The sequence below is a fragment of the Silurus meridionalis genome, chromosome 17 (genome assembly GCF_014805685.1).
Source record: "Silurus meridionalis isolate SWU-2019-XX chromosome 17, ASM1480568v1, whole genome shotgun sequence".
Taxonomy (NCBI): Eukaryota; Metazoa; Chordata; class Actinopteri; order Siluriformes; family Siluridae; genus Silurus; species Silurus meridionalis.
Window position 1 is genome coordinate 11,445,817 of NC_060900.1, and position 25,244 is coordinate 11,471,060.

Genomic DNA, 25,244 nt, shown 5'->3' on the forward strand with positions numbered 1-25,244 from the left:
TCCCAGGTATCGGTATCGGAAGCGAAAAAGGCGGATCGGTGCATCCCTAATGGAAACTTATTTTACTGTTAGCTACGTGAGGCAAAATAAGTCAGAATGAAGGAAAACTGAAATTCACAGAATTTCAACAACTTCTCCTCACGCACTTGAAGGATCACTAAGGGTAAACATCATATTATGCGACTACGCATTATTTTACGGAGACCTTACGAGCTACTAGCTATGTTCTTGCCTTAAGTACAAATGGTGCAACCGAATAAAGTACAAACTAGCTAGTAGTTACTAAGCCACTAGTGTGGACTTTGTTCCAATTTAAGAAAGAACTTACAAATGGCTGGTGCAACCTACCCTGTTTATTAACCGCTAGAGGGCCGAAAATCGCGGACAGCAGCTTTAACTTAGTGATACATTTTCCTGCAGCGCCACCAAATCAGGTGCTGGCGCCTCTGTCTGTAGAACTTAGTGGCACTGGTGCCACTGCTCTCAAATGTTAGTCTGGAGCCCTGTGTCACTGCAATTGACAAATTCAGCTGTCTGTTAGGGTTCATGTAATTTCCATGTTTTATTATTTTAATCTCTATTTTAATCTTAATTTCATTTCAGAATTTATTTGTTAGCCCTGTAAAGTATTCCCCACTGGTTACCGTTTTTGAGTGTGTATTTTACCTGACAGGCAATGGTGCCGTGTTCCAGCTTCAAATATACTGGTTTAGTGCATGGTTCTAATGATGGGTAATTCAATTGTACTTTTCATGATCTCTTTTATGTTATAGACAATGATGTAGATGGAGAGACTGTTGACATTGGGCTGACGGAGTCAATGGTTTCATTCCTCTTTGAGGGATCATTTAAGAAGCAGGCAAAATTCCACCAATTTGTCCAACAGATGAAGGAAATGGTGACATTAACGCTTGAACCTGTGCCTGCAGAATGTCTTTTTCAGTCTTCAGCTGGAGCAAGGTTGTTGTCATTTAATATTTAATATTGTTTCATTTGTTTCAGGAAACTATTCTGAAAGTTAGGGTGTTAGAAAATATTGTTACACGTGAATATCGCAATATTATGTTTGGCGATACTGTATCGATTCTAGGGATGTCCCGATCACGTTTTTTTGCCCTCGAGTCCGAGTCATTTGATTTTGAGTATCTGCCGATACTGAGTCCCGATCCGATACTTCTATAATAGCCTACATAAAAAAGAATAAAGAAGAGCGAAAAACGGATCCAGGAACAGTGCTTTTCAGGTTTTTCAGGTATCTAACAGTAATCAAATAGGAATGCTTCAAAGCTAGAAGCACGGCCAGCATCTCTAGGCAATTGATGTGCCACAGTAAATGGTGCCCCTCCCACAGACCCTGGCGGAGCGACCACTCATGACCGCTCCCACCCTGTGAGGGACGATCCGTCGTTAGCATTAAGCGACAACCGGGACTCCCAGCACAGGGCCTAGAGGATCCAGTACATATACTGTTACACATGCGCTGTCTTTCTCGAGAAATACGTCCTGAACCACCACTGAAGGGGCCTCATGTACAGCAGGCCAAGTGGAATCACACTGGACGCAGCTGCCATAAGCCCTAGCAGTGTCTGGAACTGCTTGACAGTGAGAGGCTGCCCCTCCCTGACCTTCCCGACGGCTGCAAGGATGGCCACAATGCGGGCAGGAGAAAGCTGCGCACGCAAAGTAGTTGAATCCCATATGACGCCGAGATAGGTGGTTCTCTGAAAAGGAGTAAGCACACTCTTCTCGGCGTTCAACCGAAACCCCAAAGCCTTCATGTGGGCGAGAACGACATCTCGATGCCGGACCGCCAGCTGCTCTGACTGAGCTAGGATCAACCAATCGTCGATGTAGTTGAGGATGCGGATGCCCTGAGACCTCAGGGGAACCAGAGCCGCATCCACACATTTCGTGAAGGTACGGGGCGAAAGGGCAAGGCCAAATGGAAGAACCCGATACTGGTAAGCTTTGGCCCCGAAAGCGAACCTCAGGAACCTCCTGTGAGATGGTAGGACGGACACATGAAAGTACGCGTCTCTCAGACCCACCGTGACAAACCAGTCCTCGGATCTGATTTGAAGCACGACCTGCTTGAGGGTCAGCATCTTGAACCTGAGTCGCATGAGAGAGCGGTTCAGCTGGAACATCTCCGGACTCTCGCTTGAATGGCATATATATATATATATATATATATATATATATATATATATATATATATATATATATATATATATATATATATATATATATATATATATATATATATATATATATATATATATATATATATATATATATATATATATATATATATATATATATATATATATATATATATATATATATATATATATATATATATATATATATATATATATATATATATATATATATATATATATATATATATATATATATATATATATATATATATATATATATATATATATATATATATATATATATATATATATATATATATATATATATATATATATATATATATATATATATATATATATATATATATATATATATATATATATATATATATATATATATATATATATATATATATATATATATATATATATATATATATATATATATATATATATATATATATATATATATATATATATATATATATATATATATATATATATATATATATATATATATATATATATATATATATATATATATATATATATATATATATATATATATATATATATATATATATATATATATATATATATATATATATATATATATATATATATATATATATATATATATATATATATATATATATATATATATATATATATATATATATATATATATATATATATATATATATATATATATATATATATATATATATATATATATATATATATATATATATATATATATATATATATATATATATATATATATATATATATATATATATATATATATATATATATATATATATATATATATATATATATATATATATATATATATATATATATATATATATATATATATATATATATATATATATATATATATATATATATATATATATATATATATATATATATATATATATATATATATATATATATATATATATATATATATATATATATATATATATATATATATATATATATATATATATATATATATATATATATATATATATATATATATATATATATATATATATATATATATATATATATATATATATATATATATATATATATATATATATATATATATATATATATATATATATATATATATATATATATATATATATATATATATATATATATATATATATATATATATATATATATATATATATATATATATATATATATATATATATATATATATATATATATATATATATATATATATATATATATATATATATATATATATATATATATATATATATATATATATATATATATATATATATATATATATATATATATATATATATATATATATATATATATATATATATATATATATATATATATATATATATATATATATATATATATATATATATATATATATATATATATATATATATATATATATATATATATATATATATATATATATATATATATATATATATATATATATATATATATATATATATATATATATATATATATATATATATATATATATATATATATATATATATATATATATATATATATATATATATATATATATATATATATATATATATATATATATATATATATATATATATATATATATATATATATATATATATATATATATATATATATATATATATATATATATATATATATATATATATATATATATATATATATATATATATATATATATATATATATATATATATATATATATATATATATATATATATATATATATATATATATATATATATATATATATATATATATATATATATATATATATATATATATATATATATATATATATATATATATATATATATATATATATATATATATATATATATATATATATATATATATATATATATATATATATATATATATATATATATATATATATATATATATATATATATATATATATATATATATATATATATATATATATATATATATATATATATATATATATATATATATATATATATATATATATATATATATATATATATATATATATATATATATATATATATATATATATATATATATATATATATATATATATATATATATATATATATATATATATATATATATATATATATATATATATATATATATATATATATATATATATATATATATATATATATATATATATATATATATATATATATATATATATATATATATATATATATATATATATATATATATATATATATATATATATATATATATATATATATATATATATATATATATATATATATATATATATATATATATATATATATATATATATATATATATATATATATATATATATATATATATATATATATATATATATATATATATATATATATATATATATATATATATATATATATATATATATATATATATATATATATATATATATATATATATATATATATATATATATATATATATATATATATATATATATATATATATATATATATATATATATATATATATATATATATATATATATATATATATATATATATATATATATATATATATATATATATATATATATATATATATATATATATATATATATATATATATATATATATATATATATATATATATATATATATATATATATATATATATATATATATATATATATATATATATATATATATATATATATATATATATATATATATATATATATATATATATATATATATATATATATATATATATATATATATATATATATATATATATATATATATATATATATATATATATATATATATATATATATATATATATATATATATATATATATATATATATATATATATATATATATATATATATATATATATATATATATATATATATATATATATATATATATATATATATATATATATATATATATATATATATATATATATATATATATATATATATATATATATATATATATATATATATATATATATATATATATATATATATATATATATATATATATATATATATATATATATATATATATATATATATATATATATATATATATATATATATATATATATATATATATATATATATATATATATATATATATATATATATATATATATATATATATATATATATATATATATATATATATATATATATATATATATATATATATATATATATATATATATATATATATATATATATATATATATATATATATATATATATATATATATATATATATATATATATATATATATATATATATATATATATATATATATATATATATATATATATATATATATATATATATATATATATATATATATATATATATATATATATATATATATATATATATATATATATATATATATATATATATATATATATATATATATATATATATATATATATATATATATATATATATATATATATATATATATATATATATATATATATATATATATATATATATATATATATATATATATATATATATATATATATATATATATATATATATATATATATATATATATATATATATATATATATATATATATATATATATATATATATATATATATATATATATATATATATATATATATATATATATATATATATATATATATATATATATATATATATATATATATATATATATATATATATATATATATATATATATATATATATATATATATATATATATATATATATATATATATATATATATATATATATATATATATATATATATATATATATATATATATATATATATATATATATATATATATATATATATATATATATATATATATATATATATATATATATATATATATATATATATATATATATATATATATATATATATATATATATATATATATATATATATATATATATATATATATATATATATATATATATATATATATATATATATATATATATATATATATATATATATATATATATATATATATATATATATATATATATATATATATATATATATATATATATATATATATATATATATATATATATATATATATATATATATATATATATATATATATATATATATATATATATATATATATATATATATATATATATATATATATATATATATATATATATATATATATATATATATATATATATATATATATATATATATATATATATATATATATATATATATATATATATATATATATATATATATATATATATATATATATATATATATATATATATATATATATATATATATATATATATATATATATATATATATATATATATATATATATATATATATATATATATATATATATATATATATATATATATATATATATATATATATATATATATATATATATATATATATATATATATATATATATATATATATATATATATATATATATATATATATATATATATATATATATATATATATATATATATATATATATATATATATATATATATATATATATATATATATATATATATATATATATATATATATATATATATATATATATATATATATATATATATATATATATATATATATATATATATATATATATATATATATATATATATATATATATATATATATATATATATATATATATATATATATATATATATATATATATATATATATATATATATATATATATATATATATATATATATATATATATATATATATATATATATATATATATATATATATATATATATATATATATATATATATATATATATATATATATATATATATATATATATATATATATATATATATATATATATATATATATATATATATATATATATATATATATATATATATATATATATATATATATATATATATATATATATATATATATATATATATATATATATATATATATATATATATATATATATATATATATATATATATATATATATATATATATATATATATATATATATATATATATATATATATATATATATATATATATATATATATATATATATATATATATATATATATATATATATATATATATATATATATATATATATATATATATATATATATATATATATATATATATATATATATATATATATATATATATATATATATATATATATATATATATATATATATATATATATATATATATATATATATATATATATATATATATATATATATATATATATATATATATATATATATATATATATATATATATATATATATATATATATATATATATATATATATATATATATATATATATATATATATATATATATATATATATATATATATATATATATATATATATATATATATATATATATATATATATATATATATATTAATATATTATTATGTATACATATATATCCGAGTCCTGATCGGGAGGTAACGTCCAATTCCGATCGAGTCTGAAACGTTTGAAATCAGGCGTCTATCAGCCTACCGGTCCGCTGATTGATGCCTGCTTGTGCTTTCAAGCACTCCCGCTTTCAAAGCATTTTCAAACACTTCCTTGTGCTTTCAAACACTCTTGTACATTGATCATTGTAGCCAATCACAGACGCATCCGATGTGTGCGTGAGCACAATGGCCAGAGGTGTTTACGATTCCAGTTCAACAGTGCTCAAAGCATCAAATTTTTAAAATTTCAGTACTGAATTGGTATCGTGGTTGGTATTTTATCGGAGCTGATACGGAGACTGAGTATTGGATTGGCGCATCCCTATACTGATAACCTTAATCCAGGTGTGTTTGATTGAGAAGATATGCAAAATGTGCAGTGTTGGTGCCCCTCAGGAATGTGATTGGGTACCACTGGCCTATACTATAACAAAGTAATTGTTATTTGTTAATGAATGTATTCATCTGTCTTTCAGTAGTAAGAACTGGTACTTTATAGTATTTGTCATACTTTATGTATCCCTGTAACATTTCATTGCCTTATTATTACTTTCTCTTTTTTTACCATAGTAATATCAGCCCATCAGCAGCTTATCCTGCACTTTTTGAAGTTCCTAAGTTTCCTTTTGATGTTCAGGCTAAGTTGGACCAAAAACAAAGCAAACTTGCAGCATCCGATAGGATCAAAATTATAAGAACATTGTATGAAAGCATGGCTCAGTACAGTATGTAAGTATTCCCCATTAACTGTGCCCAAGGTTTTACATTTTAATTACATTTTAAACAAGATGTAGGTGTCTTTGTTTCTACAAAGTGTTTAAAATGTTTTGCAGGTATCCGACTAATGAAGAGTATGTTCAAGTGGCTAAGGCCCTTATTCTGAGGTACCCTTTTAAAGGACAAAGAGGGCAATGGATATGTAAGTAGAGGAGTAAATCTTAATATCCTACTCTTGGTTCTAGTCATACAGTTAATTTTGTGTAAAACCTTTTTTCTTCTTCTTCTTTTGCCAAAATATGTTTTTAAATAGCACACATGGCACATGTCTCTGAAACGCAAGTTTAAATTTGAACGGACACCTTTGGCTGATGTTGAAGAAGTGAAAAAACTTAAACAGAAGTTTGGTCATTCAAAAAGTCTCAGGAACCTGAAAAAGCACTTGCAAACAAATGAAAAGGCCTGTGGTGAGAGCATACATTTATAATCTTTTACAATGGTACATGTTGCCAGTGTATTGTTCTCAAATTTATCATTATAACGAGTGACAAGACACCTGTGAAAAGGCAAACATTTTCTTTATTTTCTTGCCAAGAAGTTAGAAATAATATTCTACCTGATTGTTTTGTCTGTGTACAAGGACATGGATGTTGCTGGAGAGGATGCTACCTCAATAGAGGGACATGTGAAAGTCCTACAGGACCAATATCGAAAGACACAGCCAGATGCTCGTATTGTTGAAGAGCGAATGAGGAGGACCTTTGCCTGGAGGCGTAAGGAGATTATTGGTGGGATGACTGTTGAAGATGCTGTCAACAAATATCCGTTTTTGAAGAGTTCATCAGGGGTAAGTGTGGAAATTATAAAAGTACACAAACCCATTAACATGTAGGACACTGAAACTGTATAAAAAATTCTGACTTTCTTATGTTTGTGTCTTTTTAACAAATTTCAGCTTTATCAAGAAATTGGTTTCCTGTACAAGTCTGTTAATCTTTGCCGGCACTTTCAAGAAAGCTTTGGAAACATTGCATCCAGTGTGCTACAACTTGCTTGCGGGAAATCTCTTTTAGCAAAGCCGCTCATAGAAGCTAGAGAAGAATCTCTCGTTGAAGACCATAATGGTAATTGACGTTTTTTTAAATCTTATCCTATTTATTAAAGGGTTAGTTCACCCTAAACTGAGAATTCTGTCAGTAATTACTCATCCAAACCTACAAGACTTTTGTTCATCTTTGTAACACAAATGAAGATATTTTTAATGAAATCTGACAGCTTTCTGCCCCACCATTGATGGCTACGCACCGCTTTCAAGGCTCAGTCAGGTTGTATATCATGTCTGTATCAATGGCTCAATACGAGAGGCAACGCAAAATGCAAAGACATGTGAAATATAACGTCATCACAGGTGTTGCGTGCAAACGTGTGTATGGTGTTGGTTTCATGGATGTTAGGATAACTATTAAAGAGTTCACATGTTCACTTTTCTTGATTTGTTAATAGCTATAATCTGTTAAATGCTTCAGTTTGTTTTCATATTATAATAATATAATAGTAAAACAAATTGAAGCAAACTGATATAATATATCAGTTTAAATAGTTATAACCGATATGTTTTAATAGGCCTACTTCAATTATCTTTAAATTTTATTATATTATATTGTAAGCCTAATAAAGCCTAGCCATTAAAAAGTTTGAAACCCCCTGATATAGAAAAATCGTGGAAATTCAACAAACATTTAATGTTGATGGTTTAATGCTGTCTATTGCTAATAATTGACTAGCCTATACAAAACACATTAAAGTTGTCCGAAACCATCTCAGTGTAACTGCTCATATTATTATTATAAAGAATTAAACTGTCCTGCGGAAGATTTTTTAAAATAGAATTTCTTAGTAAAGACTAGTTAACACAGCACTGTAAAAAAAAAAAAAAAAAAAAGAAATAAAAGTCACCTAACATGCTTAATTTAGTGACTGAACTGATTGTTTTCACTAAGTTACATCAGGGGTCAAATAAAATAGAAATGGCACATTATTTAAAAGTTACAATTACATTTTTTTGTGTGTTTACGTACACTGTACAAGTTCAGGTGGTCAAAAATGTCCGCTCAATAGAGAAAAGTTTTGCTCAGTAAGAAAAAAAATTAGAGGGAACATTAGTCAGTATCATGTGTTTTCTTTTGTTTCAGGAATTGATTTCAAAACAGCACTTCTCATGTTGCTAGTCTTGTTCAGAGAAAAGCTTGAACACTTCATTGTGCTTGGGGAGGTATGCGCATGTTTCTCTGTCTATCATAAATGCATTTTTTTAATTTTTAAAACATTTACTGAATAATAATCATCTTACTATTAATGCAGATTAGTTAAATTGTTCCCTGATATCTACATAGAGTGTATGTGGCTTATTTAAGGGCAAAAAATGTCCAGATATGGTTTTACAGGTCCATTTACAACCCTAGAAATTGTCCCTAGAATGAAATGGGCTGACATTGCCTTATTTGGAAGTGTCATGAATAGTAATGTAGACCTCTGCTCTGATTGGCTGTTTCATTGCATAGTCAGTTGCGGCATGACGGTGGAGAGATTAGGCATTGATCCAACCTTATATGTTTGAGCCTGTTTCAGTAAAAATGTACTTGTTTAAAGCTAAAATCTGTGGTTTATTTATAAAGAGAGCACCTATTTGAAATTTTGATCTCCAGTTTTTGGAGTTGCGAGATCCAGTCGGCCACTGGGCGCTCAGTGCTCATTAAGCCTGGCTAGAGCAGCCTTTTCTCGGCTAGTCCTTCTGACGTCTGCCGCTGGCTCTGATGTTTCTGTAGTGGTTGAACATGAGTTATAATCCGTCTTGTGCATATCTATCGCGGCGATCTTTGGCCTCATGGATCTATCAATTGTTCCTTGGCTATTTGTTTTGGCTGAGGGTAAAGTGAAGTTATTTCTTTGATCATTAAAACTTAACGAAACGAGAGTTGTGTTTTATGTCATATTTAATTTTATTACAGTGAAGATAATCATATATGCACACTTATTGCGTGAACCACTTATTAATAGGCTTAATATTTTTTTAAATGTAAACGAAAAGAGGCAGGGTTGTTTTATTTCGTTTTATTTTATATGCAGTGAAGATAATCAATGTACGCGTTGCCTGAACAACATTTGTGTGGCTATTAATAGGTTTACATACATACAGAGATAACCAGAGTAGCCAGAGCGAGCTGAGTGACGCTGTAAGAATGCTGCTGTTTTCCGTCTGCAGAATCACCAGACTTCCTCTGGAGTTCGTTCTCCTGATTCGAACTTGGCAAGTCATTGGCTGGCATATGCAAATGCTAGGGGCGTACATTCCGGTGGTTGCGTTACAGTCGGTGTTATGTTGAGATTCGCCTATTTTTCCGTGGTGTTTTCATGCACAAGATTTACATATGAAAGGAGGAAGCAATAGTGTTTGAGACTCACGATATTTGCCAAGGTGCCAAGGTTAATTCAATTTTTCATTCTAGGGCACATTTAACCTGTATGATCATAAAATTTGACTGATATAAAATCTTATTTGTGCTTTTGTCTTTTTAGAGTGACCCATCTTCACCATATCCAACTGTTCAAGTACAGGAAACCACTGACTGGAAAACTGTGCTTACAAGAAGAGTCACTGCTGTCATCAGAGTTGATGGGATAGAGATCTGCCGGGCTAGCGGTGTGGACGAAGGGGTTCTTTCTGCATTCTGTGCCTATTTTGTCTTCAATTTGACATATCCACCTCACTTGAAGAACACTCTGGTGTTTCTTCAGCGGTATGTTTTGAAACTTACTGTGGATGGTGACAAGCTTCTACTTACTCCAGTTACCAGAGTAATCAACCTTTTACAGTAACATCTGCAAAAATGCCTCGCCCCTTCTGTTGTCCTAAATGCTCTCGGAGAACATTCACAATTGTCAAATTAATCCAGCACATTGGTCTCATTCATGCACATGAGGCAAATTTTTCAATAACTTGTGGTCTTAATGACTGTCAGAGAACATTTTCAAAGTATGAGTCCTTTAGATGTCACGTTTACGAAAGCATAAACATACGGTGTTACAACAGACTATGACTGATGATCCTCTTCCTTTCTTTGAGGATGTTGAGGAAGAATGTCCTAATGATAGTGTTGTACTGTCTGCCCCTCCAAACATGAAGGAGCTGTTTCAGCAATTTAGAGAGAACCTATGTGCCTTTGTTCTGAAATGCAGAGAAAAAAATCACCTGCCTCAGTCAGTGCAGCAAGACATTTTAGATGATGTAAATTTCTTATTTAGTTTTTTCAAAGAAAACTATGACTCATTTCTTGCATATCATCTAAAAGAAAATGGATTTGATCTTGCTGCATCCCCAGAACTTCAAAAGTGCTACAGTCCCCTGACTTTTTCAGAGGCCTCGAGACTTGTTAGGTCTCCACACATGTTCAAAGAGTATTGCAAATCAAAATTTGAGTTGACTCAGCCTGTGCAGTATACACTAAGAGACACGTATGGTAATAAGACTGGAAGTTACTCGTACATTCCTATATGTGAGGTATTGAGAAATTACTGTTCCCATGAGGACATCTGGGACCAGATACAAACTGAGTTCAACACTGAAAAAGATGAACTTGGTCTAAAAGATTATCGAGATGGACTTCATTTCAAAAACCACAAATTCTTTGCAAATAACCCACAAGCTCTGAGACTGCATCTTTATGAAGACGAGTTTGAGGTGTGTAATCCTCTGGGTTCAAAACGTAACAAACACAAACTCTGTGCATTTTACTATACAATTGGAAATATAGGTACAAAGTATTGTTCTCAGTTAAAACATATTCATTTAGCTTTACTTGCTCGCTATAGCCTTGTGAAACAATTTGGATTAGATGAAATTTTGAAGCCATTCATAGATGATCTTAAAAAGCTTTCATCAGAAGGAATTAATGTACTTGTTGATGGTGTGGAAAAAAAATGTTCGTGCAGCTGTTGAAGTTGTATCTGCTGATAACCTTTCCTCTCACTTAATAGGTGGATTCAGCATGTCATTTAATGTTGGTAGAATTTGTAGATACTGCATGGCCACACATAGCAACATTAAGAGATGTTTTAATGAATCTGACTTTGTTTTAAGAACTACTGATGTCCACAGATACCACTTGGAGTGTGTAAAGGAAAATCCTGACACGAAAGCCATTTATGGTGTTACCAGAGACTGTCCTTTTGACAAACTGGACTACTTTGATGTCACTACCTCACTTCCTCCGGATGTGATGCATGACTTTTTAGAAGGTGTAGTTCCTCTAGTGTTGCGCCTTGTTTTAAGTAAAGCTCACAGAGAAAAGTCATAACCATACAAGAGTTTAACGAGGAGCTGAGGAAACTTACTTTTGGACAGAATGATAAAAAACAAGCCTGTTCCTCTTTCTGAAAAACTTCTACACAACTTGAATGTAGTAGGGTCTGTCACACAGAAATGGTGTTTATTTCGCCTACTGCCCTTTTTGGTAGCACACAGAATCCCAGAGGGCTGTAGCTATTGGCATGTCTACTTACTTTGTCGTGAAATTTCTGACATTATAATGGCACCAGTTGTAAAAAAAGAATGGCTTCCCACTCTTGATCTCTTAGTTTCTGAGTTTTTGTCATGTACAGGTAAAGAGTTTGGTGATGTTCTTACGCCAAAATGTCATTATTTAATCCATTACTCTCGTTTGATGCTATGCTATGGGGCTTTGCGTTCTTTATGGTGTTTAAGGTTTGAGGGCAAACATCAATATTTCAAACAGGTCGCTAGCGCTTGTAAAAATTTCATTAACATTTCATCCACTTTAAGTAACCGACATCAGCATAGACAATGTTGGGAATTGTCTTCTGTTAATATGTTGGGGGAATATGAGAAAGTTGCTGGAATTTGTGTGAACACACCCTTTCAGTCTTTACCTACAGCTCTCCAGCATTCAATAAGTGTGAACAAGAAGTACAGCCATGTCAATTTTGAAGGCAAACAGCTTCAACGAGTAACAGAAGTAGAGATTGATGATGTCAAATATTGTGTTAAAGATGTGTTTACTGTGGGTCACCTCCATGCAGAAGAAGTTCCGTTATTTTTTCAGATTAAGTACATTCTTAACATGGACACAGACTGGTTATTGTGTGGCAAGCTGTTTATACCTGAATCTTTTTGTCGTCACTATTATTCATACTGTGTGAAATATGAAAATGAATGGACTGTCCTTTCACCAGGTGAGGAGGTTGATTACCAGGCACTAGATACCTACAGTGTTGATGACAAATTATTTATTAGCAGTAGGTATTCTTGCTGAAAATGCCCTTTGCTATTAACTTCAATGTGCAGCACATGACATAGCCTAATAATTAGCTATATATCAGTTCTTGTATTTTTTCTGATTTGATTTGTAAGGATTCTAGTGTAAAGACAATTTCTTGTATTCCTGTTAATTTTATTGAAGAGGTTGCTGTTTTAAAACTGTTTTATATCTCTGTTTATATTTAATGTCTGAGCTTTTATGTGCTATGAACTTGTCTATTTTTGCACCTGCTGTTGTGGTATGATGCAATACATTTCAAGAAATTCTATTCAAGTAGGTATTCTTGCTGAAAATGCCCTTTGCTATTAACGTCAATGTGCAGCACATAAAATAGGCTGATAATTAGCTGTATATCAGTTCTTGTATTTTTTCAGATTTGATTAAGGATTATACAGTAAAGACAATTTCTTGTATTCCTGTTAATTCTGCTTGAAGAGGTGCTGTTTTAAAACTGTTTTATATCTGTTTATATTTAAGTAATGTCTGATGAGCTTTTATGTGCTATGAACTTGTCTATTCTTGCACCTGCTGTTGTGGTATGATGCAATACATTTCAAGTAATTCTCTTTGAAATAGAAAGTTTATAAATAAAATTGCATCTGTAAAATCTGCATGTCTGTAAGCCAGTTTAAGATATTTTTCGCCCACATAGGATCAAAACTGCTTTCATTGGGGTATACCCTGGGAATCCTTTTAATAAGGTACAATTTTGTGATCTTTTCAAAATGCACAATTGTACCTTGGTGTACAAAATTGTTCCTTATATGGTACAAAGTTATAAGGTATAATTTTGTACCTTGCTTTAAAAGGTACAAAACTGTACCTTTGAGGGTACCACCCCAGTGACAGCCACTTGTACCCTAAAAGGTACACTTTTGTACCTTTTTTCTGACAGTGTGGGGTACAAAATTGTTCCTTAAATGGTACAAAGCTATAAGGTACAATTCTGTACCTTGCTTTAAAGATACAAAAAGGTACCTTTGAGGGTACCACCCCAGTGACGGCCACTTGTACCCTAAAAGGTACAGTTTTGTACTTTTTTTTCCGACAGTGAAGTAGCAGCACTGTTTTGTTCAAGAACATTGCAAAATTGGAAAAAGCAGATGTGTTGGTTAATGATACAGTCATATGCCAGGGCCTATTGGACACTGGTTCTATGGCATGTACTATTAGCGAGGAAATAGAGCACAGGCTGCTAGATGCATGTGGGACCCTTGAGTCTGATCAGCCCCACGCTGATATTTTACTTGTAGGTTGTGGTGGTGTTCGGGTCAGGCCCAAGTTCATCTATCAGCTAAAAATGCATGTATATGACCACTCAGTTGTTGTACCAACCCTTGTTGTACCAGAACATAAAGACCAGTTAATTGTCGGTACTAACGTCATCAAATACATTCTTAGTCAACTTAAACAGTCCCCAAGCTATTGGCGTGTCATGAATCAGCCGAATCCTACAGGAGAACCAGAGATCCAGTGGTTCTTGAGTATGTTATCTGGGCATGACAGATAGCAGGGCAGTTCTATCCCTACCATCATCGGTACCGCTAAGCTTGCTAAAGCTGTCACACTTCTTCCGTTTCTGTGGGTAGTGCTGTGCTGGTTGAGCCACCAAAGGCTCAGACTCACAAGAAGGGTGTTCTTGTCGGGCGTGTTATAGCCACACTGCCAGGTGACAGATGGGTGCCGGTTAAGGTTATTAACCCATCTGATGAACCGCTCACTTTGAGACGTAATGCCAAAATAGCAGATGTGTCTCCTGTTTTAGCAGTTTAAGACTTGGATGTGCAACTTGGACATAGTCACGGAGAGGCTGTGAATGTACAGAGCCAGTCTGTCTCCTCTACTGTTGGTATATGCGGTTCCCCTTCTGATATACATAGTGTACTGCAAAAGCTTGGCCTCGGTAACCTTGACATAGGGTCCTGCGAAGTCACTTCGTACTGGAAGGATCAGCTTCTACAGCTGATTCAGAAGTATCAGGATGTGTTTTCTAAACACGGGCTAGACTGTGGTAAGGCCAAAGAGTTTGTCCATAGGATTCATTTATCGGACAACCACCCTTTCAGGCTTCCGTATAGGCGTGTCCCCCCGGCCCAATATCAAACCTTGAGGAAGGTGCTCGCAGAGATGGAGGAGCAAGACATCATTAGGAAGTCTTGTAGTGAGTGGGCGTCCCCACTGGTCCTTGTATGGAAGAAGAGCGGTGAACTTCGCGTTTGTGTTGATTACCACTGGCTTAATGCTCGGACCATTAAAGACGCTTACCCCTTACCTCACCAAGCAGACTGTTTGGCGGCCTTGGGTGGGAATGCTTTGTTTAGCGTGAGCGTGCGTTTTTTGGGGCACGTTATTGACAGTACAGGGGTAGCAACTGACCCAGACAAGGTCAGTGCTATTGCGGCAGTATCAGAGTCTGATTTGATGATGGAGGATGGGGTAACCCCGTCTCAAAAGAAAATAAAGTCTTTCCTTGGGATGGTGTTGTATTACCAGAGATTTATCCAGAATTGCTCCACAATCGCAAAACCTTTGTTTGCATTGACAGCTGCCCCAAGGGGCAAAAAGCCTCCAGATAAGCGTGTTGCTGCGTTCAGGAAATTGAGCCCTGGGGATTGGAAGGAGGAGCACAGCAGTGCCTTCCAGCAGCTAAAAGCTGCTTTGGTGAATTCTGTGGTGCTGACACATCCTGACTTTACCCGGCCATTTATATTGTCCACTGACGCTTCTACTGACGGGTTAGGTGCCATACTATCGAAACTTGCAGAGGGTGAGACCAGAGCTCAGCCGATCGCTTCTGCTAGCAAGGCTCTTAACCGTGCCCAAGCCAGGTATCCTGCTCATCGCTTAGAGTTTTTGGCTTTGAAGTAGTCTGTCTGCGACAAATTCAGCCACTGGCTGAAAGGCAGTGAATTTGTCGTATGGACCGATAACAATCCATTAACTTATATCCTCACAAAGCCTAAACTAGACGCGTGTGAACAGCGATGGATCTTCAAGTTGGCTGAGTACTGGGCTTCAGGGCGCTGATGACCCTCCCTGTGTAACATCAAACCAATGTCCACTCTCCTGTGTTGAGGTGTCTGCGGTGTTAGAGGGTCATAGTCACTGGGAAGCAGGAGTAGAATCAAGAGCAGTCTCATTGATCGCTCAAGACATCCAACATTTGTCACCCCCTGGGCAATGCCCTTTACCAGTTTTGTCATTGGATGAACTTCGAGACGCACAACAAAATGATCCTTGCCTGTCCCGGGTCCTGTTTTAGATCAATAGGGGCAAACGAGCCTCGTGCTGTGAGCACGCTGGGGAGATTCAGAAAGTTCTCAGGCTTTTGAAGCAGTGGGACAAATTGAAGATGGTTGATGGTATTCTGTATTCTGTATTTTGAGCCTGTATCACTGAGTTCTGTACATAAAGATGTTTTAGCATTCTCATATTTGTTGGCCAGATGTTGCAAACTTCTACCCTGGAAAGCAATAAAATATCCCTCCATCTCTCGGGGATTTAAAGATTTGATGTTTTTTCTTAAGTTGGAGAAAATAAAATATACACTGAGGGGTTCTCCTGACACCTTTTTTGCAAGTGGCTTATTTTACGAGACTATGGGTGTTAACTGATCTAATTTGGTCAAAACTTCGACTGTATACATAAACTTTCTTTTGTTTTTTCATTTGTTTTAACAGGGGGATGTGGGGTGTGTGTGCATGAACATGTGTGTGCATCTTTGTCGGCGGTTTGTTTGTTGTTTTGGGTGGCTGGGTGGGGATGTTTGCTCTTTGTTGTTTAAAAAGGGAAAATGGAGAATTTTTCATTTACATTTTTGCATTTAGATTGTTGTTTTTCAATAAAAAAGAATTGAAAAAAAAAAAAAAAAGATATGGACCTGGAAGAGGGGGATTGCCTATTCTAGATAGATTGTGTTCAAAACCCTGTGTATGTGTATTTATGTGGATATGTGGTTGTAAGATTACCTGATATAATCGTTTAAACTAAACCAGTATATACGCACATCTGCACAAGCTGCAGAGTTGGTCGCACTTACAAGAGCATGTCAGTTGTCTGAAGTTAAAGTAGTGACTATATAAACTGCTTATGATGTTGTGCATGATTTTTCCTAAACACGGAAGCAAAGTTAAAAGTTTAAAACAGCTGATTGGAAAGCTAATAGCACATTTTAATCTCATAGGGGACCTTTAAAATGCTGTTCAACTCCCTGTCAAAGTGGCCATAGTTTAGGCTAAAGAACAGGCGATTCAGCAGACATTTGGGGGAAACACGTTAGCGTATAAAGTATCTAAGGAAGCAGCAAAACAACCAGTAGATTTGGACACAGTACATGCAAATCTGAGATCCCGATGATGGCACATATCTCCAATATACTGGATATTGATAAAAAAATACTTCAGAGTCAGCCAACTGAGGAGGACATAAAGTATTGGACTTTTAAACAATGTAAATCAGATTCTGCTGGTATCATTAGAGATGTAGATGGAAAAATGGCTCTGCCTAAACTATCTTTAATAGTGTTTTACCATGGGATGTCACACATTAGCTAAAGTCACACAGGTTATAAACCGATCATACTTTATTGCTGATGTAGCTAAAACAATGAAGCTTGTGTTTCATGTTTGACTTGTGCCAAAACTTACATACATTGACCTGTACGACATGATGCGCTTACTTTTCCTGAGCAATCGTTCCAACAATTACAGATGAATTTCACACATATGCCACCTGTGGGAAATTTGAGATACCTGTTGGTTATAGTTGACAGATTCAGATTCCTAGTGTGATTAAAAGTGATAAATGCACACCTTCTGCATCAACAAAAGTAACACAACTTTTGGCTAAACTCTTATCAATTGATTGCCATTTTATTATTCCCTATCACCCACAGTCAGCTGGAGTGGTAGAGAGAATGAACAAAACCATTAAGGAACATGTTACTAAAGCATGTCCTGATACGAAGTCTAAAGCCTACCAAGGTCGTTGAGCCGAAGTATCCAGTGACTGTTCTAGCTGTAACCAGAACTGGAGTTCTGACTGATTTTCAGCCACAGTGTATACACCCAAGCAGGATCAAAACAGCACCCCTTTAATCTCTGCACTACTTGGTTTGTTGGCATAGGAAGCCTGCTTAACTGAGTATTCAGGGCTGAAATATTTGAGAGCCCATGGAAATATCCTTTATAGTAGAAAGGGGGCCACCTCCGGGGTGAAGATCTGACAAACTGTTTTGTTTAGCGTACGCTGATACATGCTCTAGGTCTAAATTCTATTACAATATGTGCATAGTTGTACTTACACTCCAAATTTTCCTTATTCTCTTTGAACACATCATTCAGAGAGAAGAAACTGCTACGTATACCTGATAATACTGCTTATAGACATATTGAACATGAACTGAGAAACAATTGTCTCATGATGTCTTGAGAACGTGAAATAACTGCTGACAAAGTTTTTTGAGAACATTAAGAATTTATTCATGAGTGTTGAATACTTGGTTTTAGGATTGATTCTTGTATTGCTGTTTGGAATTGTACTTTGTATGTTGCCATGTTTGATGGCGATGGTAAGACTGGAGTGGTAATGATGAAGGATTATTTGCATATAGGGACGGAATGAAATGAAACCTGTTGTTTTTGTTTTGTACTTTTGAAAACGTGCCATAAGTGAACGCAAAACAATAAAGTGACTATAAAAATCAAGTTTTTACAAAAATATTACTTTTTTATAAAACATTTAAAAGTTATTGTAAAAATATACATTTTCTTACTCAAATGCATCATTTAATTATAAAAGGTTTAAAAAGTGCAATATGTAAGAAAAAACTTACTTTAAGAACCATGGGCTGAGAAAAATATATTTTTTTAAATAAAATATGAAATTAATTGTTAAAATTTACCTTTTTATATTCATCTAAATAATTTCATGAAAAACTGTGCATACATTTAATGAAAAACGTGATATGACAAATCAAGTTTTTACAACTCATTTTGAAATTATGACTTTTCATATTCATAAGCATAATTTAACTAAAAACTGTTGAAGGTGCAACAATTCAACGCAAGAAGTGTTGACAAACAATGGTTTGAACAAAATCTGACTTTCTTTTATTAAAAATCAAAGTATTAAAAAATTACATATTATATTCATAACCATAATTTCATGAAAAAAAAATCTTTAACATTTTTATAAAAATATTATTGTGAAAATATGAATTTTCATATTCATAAGTATTATTTAACTACAAACCATTAAAAGTGCAACAAGTCAACGCAAAACGTGATAAACAATGGATTGAAAAAAAAAAGAATTTTTTAAATACAAAATGTATTTTTTTTTATTTAAATATAACATATTTCATGGTTATACTAATAATTTCATAAATTGTTTATCTTCTCATAAAAAATATGATTTATTGTAAATTTATGAAATTTCATACATTAGCATAAGTTCTTTAAAAACTATTTAAAAAGTGCATTAAGTGCACGAAACGGTGACATGACAAAATGTGTTTAGACAGCAATATGACGTTTTTTTCATAAAAATATTTATTGTAAAAATATGAATACACATTAAAAAGTGCACTCTGTGAACGAAAACTTTTACATGAAAAACCATGGTTTGACAAAAATATGACTTCATACATAACGAAAAATGATAATTATGAAAATATAAATTTTCATATTCAGCAAGCATATGTTCATGGAAAACCTTTAAAAAATTAAGTAGCAAAAACAAAAAAGAGACCGTACAAAGCATATTTTGACAAAATGTCATTTTTATTAAAAATGTAATAGTTATTGTGAAAATATGAATGACCATATTTATTAGCATAATTTAAAGAAAATACACTAAAATAATGCAATTATGCATGCAAAAAAACTTCTAATAAAAACCATGGTCTGAGAAAAATATAACTTTAAAAAATACATATGATATTAATTTGGAAATTATAAATTCTCATATTCTTAAGAATTATTTCATGAAAAACTGTTAAAAAGTGCAAAAATTCAATGAAAAATGTGAAATGACAAATCAAGTTTTAAGATATTGTTAAAATATAAATGGTCATATTTATTTTCATGAAATACCATGTTTTGACATAAATATGACCTTTCTCATATAAATATAAAATAATTGGTAAAATATTAATTTGCATATTGAAAGGAATAATTTCATGATTTCAATAATTTCTTTTTTTGATAAGAATATGATTTTTATTGAAAAATATGAATTTTCATATTCATAAGCACATTTTTCATAAAAAGATAACCATTATTTTTAAAATGTGAATTTTTATATTTAGAAGCATAATTTAATTGAAAATCATGAAATTTTGCAATAAGTGAACAATAAACTGAAATGAAAAAATATTTTTGGACATATTTTTTTCATACATAACAGTTATTGATTTTAAGGGTTCTAGGACAAAGAGAAAGCGTTTTTTTTAACCCAGCATCATTTAACTGAAAAAACTAAAAAGGTGCAAATATTCATCGCAAAAAGTCATATGACAAACAAAGGTTTGAAACAATTCTGACTTTCTTTTATAAAAAGAAATATTGTTTTTATTAAAATATTACATTTCACATTCATTTCCATAATTTCATTTAAAAAAGTAAAATTTTCATAAAAATGTTTTTGTGCAAATATGAATTTTCATATTCATTAGCATAATTTTATTAAAACACAATAAAAAGTGCAATATGTAAACGAAAAACTTTTACATGACAAACCATGGTTTAAAATATTACATTTCATGTTCATAATTATAATTTCATAGATAAATATCAGTTAACCTTCATCATAAAAATGAGTTACTGTAAAATATAAATCATATGTTGATGGAAATACCATACGTGAATGCAAAACAAAAAAGTGACCATACAAATCATGTTTTGACCTTTGTTAGTTATTTTGAAAATATGAATTTTCATCATTTGATGAAAAACCGTTAAAAAGTGCAATATTTAAGCAAAAGACTTGCATTAAAAACAATAGTCTGAGAAAAATATAACTTTTTTAAATTAAAAATATAGGATTAATTGGTAAAATATACATTTTCATATTCATACAAATAATTTCATGCAAAACTGTTAAAAGTGCAGAAATTAAATGAATAACATATGACAAATCAAGTTTTTACAAGTTATTGTAAAAAAATTTAACTTTTTATATTCATAAGCATCATTTAACTAAAAACGTTAAAAGTGCAAAAATTCAACGCAAAACCTGATAACAATGGTTTAAAAAAATATATATTTTTTAGACATTTATTTTTTTTTTGTAAAATATTACATTTCATATTCATAATTATAATTTCATAAAAAATCTTTTACCATAAAAATGAGTTGTTTAAAAAATATGAATTTTCAGATTTATAAGCATAATTTAATGTCCAAAACATTGCAAGACGTAAACGAAAAATGTTTCATGATAAACAGTGGTTTGAAAACAATATGACTTTTTTGATAGAAATATGACTGTTATTGGGAAAATATTAATTTTCATATTCATAAGCAAATTTTGATTAAAAACCGTTCAAATGTGCAATACTACTGAGGAGGACATAAAGTATTGGACTTCTAAACAATGTAAATCATTAGAAATGTAGATGGAAAAATGTCTGCCTAAATTACCTTTAATAGTGCTGGTGAAGAATTACTATGGGATGTCACACATTAGCATAGTTAAAGTCACACAGGCTATAAACACAGGCTAATACTGTATTGCTGATGTAGCTAAAACAACAAAGCTAGTGTTAGATTCATGTTTGACTTGTGCCAAAACTAACATACATTGACCTGTACGACATGATGCGCTTACTTTTTCTGAGAAACCTTTCCAACACCTACAGATAGATTTCACACACATATGCCACCTGTATGAAATTTGAGATACCTGTTGGTTATAGTTGACAGATTCAGTCAGTGGCCAGAAGCATTTGCATGCGTGACAGATAACGCTAAACCAGTTGTAAAAATATTAACGAAAGAGATCATCTCTAGGTTTGGTATTCCTAGTGTGATTGAAATTGATAACGGCACACCGAAATTGAACTGTTAGTACTGTTTTGGCAGTACTCACAAAAATGAGAATGACCCCATCTTCAACTACTAAACTGTCACCTTTTGAAATTCTAATGGGCCGGCCTTTCCCGACCCCATGGGTCAGGCGACGCACTGGCATTTCTTCCTCGGGTAACCTGGACGTGATGGTGGACGACTACGTTTCTGCCCTGGTTAAGAAATTTAATTCTATTAGTGCTGATGCCTCACTAACTCTTCCTCTGCCCCAAGAAAACCCAACACACAATTTTGTGTCTAATCAGCATGTCCTGATATGAAGTCTGAAGCCTACCAATGTCGGTGAGCTGAAGTATAGTTGTAACCAGAACTGCCTCCGGGGTGAAGAAACTGCTTTTCTGCCATTTTTTTTTTTATATTTCATGTCATCATTTAACTATAAGCAAAACGTGATATGACAACATAGGATAGTCATTATAAAAATAGGAATTTTCATATTAAGAAGCATATTTTCATGAAAAACCCTTTGAAAGTGCAATAAGTGAACGAAAAAGGTTTCATGATAACCGTGTTTGGCAAAAATATGACTCTTTTAACATTAATATGAAATAAAGGAAGGAACAATTTAATGAAAAACTGTTAGAAAAGGGAAATATTTTAATAAAGAAACGTGACATAACAAATCAAGGTTTAGAAATCTATTGTGAAAAATATGACTTTTCATAGTCATTAGCATCATCGAACTTTGATGCGGATGGGCTACAGCAGCAGAAGACCACACCGGGTGCAACTCCTGACAGCTAAGAACAGGAAACTGAGGCTACAATTGGAACAGGCTCACCAAAATTCGACAATAGAAGATTGGAAAAGCGTTGCCTTGTCTGATGAGTCTCGATTTCTGCTGCGACATTCGGATGGTAGGGTCAGAATTTGGAATTTGATGTCAACAACATGAAAGCATGGATCCTGCCTTGTATCAACGGTTCAGGCTGGTGATGGTGTGGGGGATATTTTCTTGGCACACTTTGGGCCCATTAGAACTAATTGAGCATCGTGGCAACGCCACAGCCTACCTGAGTATTGTTGCTGACCATGTGCATCCCTTTATGACCACAGTGTACCCTTCTGATGGCTACTTCCAGCAGGATAACACGCCATGTCATAAAGCGCGAATCATCTCAGACTGGTTTCTTGAACATGACAATGAGATCACTGTACTTAAATGGCCTCCACAGTCACCAGATCTCAATCCAATAGAGCACCTTTGGGATGTGGTGGCACAGGAAATTCGCATCATGGATGTGCAGCCGACAAATCTGCAGCAACTGCGTGATGCTATCATGTCAATATGGACCAAAATCTCTGAGGAATGTTTCCAGTACCTTGTTGAATCTATGCCAGGAAGAATTAAGGCAGTTCTGAAGGC

General features: G+C 29.0%; 1 protein-coding gene across 1 annotated transcript in view; it reads left to right on the forward strand.

Moving 5' to 3' along the window:
- The first annotated feature begins 9,097 nt into the window (after positions 1 to 9,097).
- Positions 9,098 to 25,244, forward strand: part of LOC124399773 — a 31,153-nt gene continuing 15,006 nt past the window's right edge. The window contains exons 1-4 of the mRNA XM_046870936.1: positions 9,098 to 9,301; positions 9,410 to 9,578; positions 10,647 to 10,726; positions 12,031 to 12,251. Of these exons, the coding sequence (XP_046726892.1) occupies positions 9,098 to 9,301; positions 9,410 to 9,578; positions 10,647 to 10,726; positions 12,031 to 12,251 (674 nt within the window). The remainder of the gene's footprint in view (positions 9,302 to 9,409; positions 9,579 to 10,646; positions 10,727 to 12,030; positions 12,252 to 25,244) is intronic.